Source organism: Halyomorpha halys, unplaced genomic scaffold (genome assembly GCF_000696795.3).
Source record: "Halyomorpha halys isolate HHAL.00 unplaced genomic scaffold, Hhal_1.1 Scaffold500.1, whole genome shotgun sequence".
NCBI lineage: Eukaryota > Metazoa > Arthropoda > Insecta > Hemiptera > Pentatomidae > Halyomorpha > Halyomorpha halys.
In genome coordinates, this window is record NW_027111990.1 from 500,576 (window position 1) to 502,351 (window position 1,776).

At 28.3% G+C, this 1,776-nt stretch overlaps 2 protein-coding genes across 3 annotated transcripts in view; one reads left to right on the plus strand and one right to left on the minus strand.

The window, feature by feature from the left end:
- The window catches only part of LOC106683631 (translational regulator orb2), a 235,336-nt gene that overhangs the window by 65,287 nt on the left and 168,273 nt on the right, over positions 1-1,776 (minus strand). The gene's annotated exons all lie outside the window — the stretch shown is intronic.
- LOC106683633 (uncharacterized) overlaps positions 1-1,776 on the plus strand; it is a 44,254-nt gene that overhangs the window by 17,115 nt on the left and 25,363 nt on the right. Inside the window, exon 2 of the mRNA XM_067049904.1 lies at positions 258-339. Coding sequence (XP_066906005.1) covers positions 258-339 — 82 coding nt within the window. The remainder of the gene's footprint in view (positions 1-257; positions 340-1,776) is intronic.

Here is a 1,776-nt window from a genome sequence, read left to right on the forward strand (position 1 = left end):
CTGTTTTTAGAGTTCTACTACTGGGTAGTTTCTCTACATCCTGTATCATATCATTATGTCATTATGATCAAATTTACTGGTTGTATTTTTTTATACAGTTGTAAATATCAATAAATAAATAAAATAATCGAATAAATATATACAAAAAAATATATTTAGACAATTATTATCCTATAAACCACTAGTCTAAAGCCATATTTAAACAATTTTTATGATCCCGTAATTCAAAATAATTTATTTATAAATTTTTTTTGTAGCGTTCAATAATAATTGGAGACAAGGTCGAAACCAATCATTCCCTCCATTCACCTATGCTCAGAGAGTCAACCCAGATGAGAGGTATGAAATTATTTATTTAATTTTTAATGATAATCATGTCGAAAATAAAACGGAAAAATGTATTAGATTCCTCCATTTTTCAGAGTTTCCTTTTCTTTCCAAGCTGATTTAACTTATTTTTTTTACAAATTTTTCAGTTACTTAAAATAATTGGAATCTGTAATAACTAGAAACGGCCACAATGAAAAGGCTTACCAGGAAACAACTGCTTGCTGTTTGCTAGACAAAAAGTCAGTCTGTATTTCAATATATGGATTTCGAGTGTTCGAACTATAGTCAAGATTTACATTTAAAGCATTAATTAAGAATGAAAATGAAGCAAGTTACAGTAGGTATTGAAATATGAAAAGATGGGAAAGGTACTTCAGTAATCGAATTCTGCACATAACGAAGGATATCACAGATATCATCACAAGATTGTAGAATTACAAAGCTCCACGAACAGATATCACGGTGGACCTATTGAAACGGTTGGTCAAACTGGTAGCTAATATAAGTGCAAGAAGAAATAATTCCCGAATATTCAAGTATAATGGTAGGTATAAAATTCCACCTATTGCAATAATTGTAGATCAGTGTTGTATTATACAACAAGATACAACCAACACAGTTGGTGCTTACCAACCAGTTTGTACGTGATAATATGTCAGCAAAATACCAAGTATTTACTCTCAAAAATCGTGAATGCTAGACGAAGGTAGTAGTACAAGAGTACAAGAGCCCAAGAGGAAAAAAAAGTGTTTTATGAAAAATATGTATAATTACTAGTCAAAATTGATGAGTCTGCCAACTATACGTAGGGGGAATAAAAAATGGCAGTTTTTTTTAAAACGTTAAAAATAATTAATTTTTTATTCGGAGCGCTATATCATTAAAACTACCAACAACAATAGAAAATCTAAAAGAGAACATCATTTAAAGTAGAGTAAATTTGCTAAACTTACGTTAAATAGTTCTTTAGATATAGATTTTTAAAAAGCCAAATTTCATAAAAATGTTGTACTGAAATATCAGTAGTTAGTCAATTTATATTGAAAAATCTATATATAAAAAACCATTCGATGTACAGATGTCTGTTAGAACTCAAATTAAAGCTAGTTTAATGAGCTATAAAGTAGTTTATTACGTTTATCGTCATAGGAGTAGTATTTTTCATGATATTTGCCAAAATAAATTGATTTATGGTTGTTCGGACAAATTTACATTTGAAAAATTTATATTCATATGCTAATATCATAAAAACTACTATTGCTACGAAGATAAGTGTCATAAACTACTTTATAGTAAGTTAAATTTCCTTTATTTTGAGTGTTGGCAGACACATGTGCGTCTTATAGGTCTAGAGATATATTTTCTAAAAAATCAAACATTTTATACGAACAACTAGAAATTAACAGTGTGAATTTATTTTGTCAAATATCATAAAAACTGCAATAT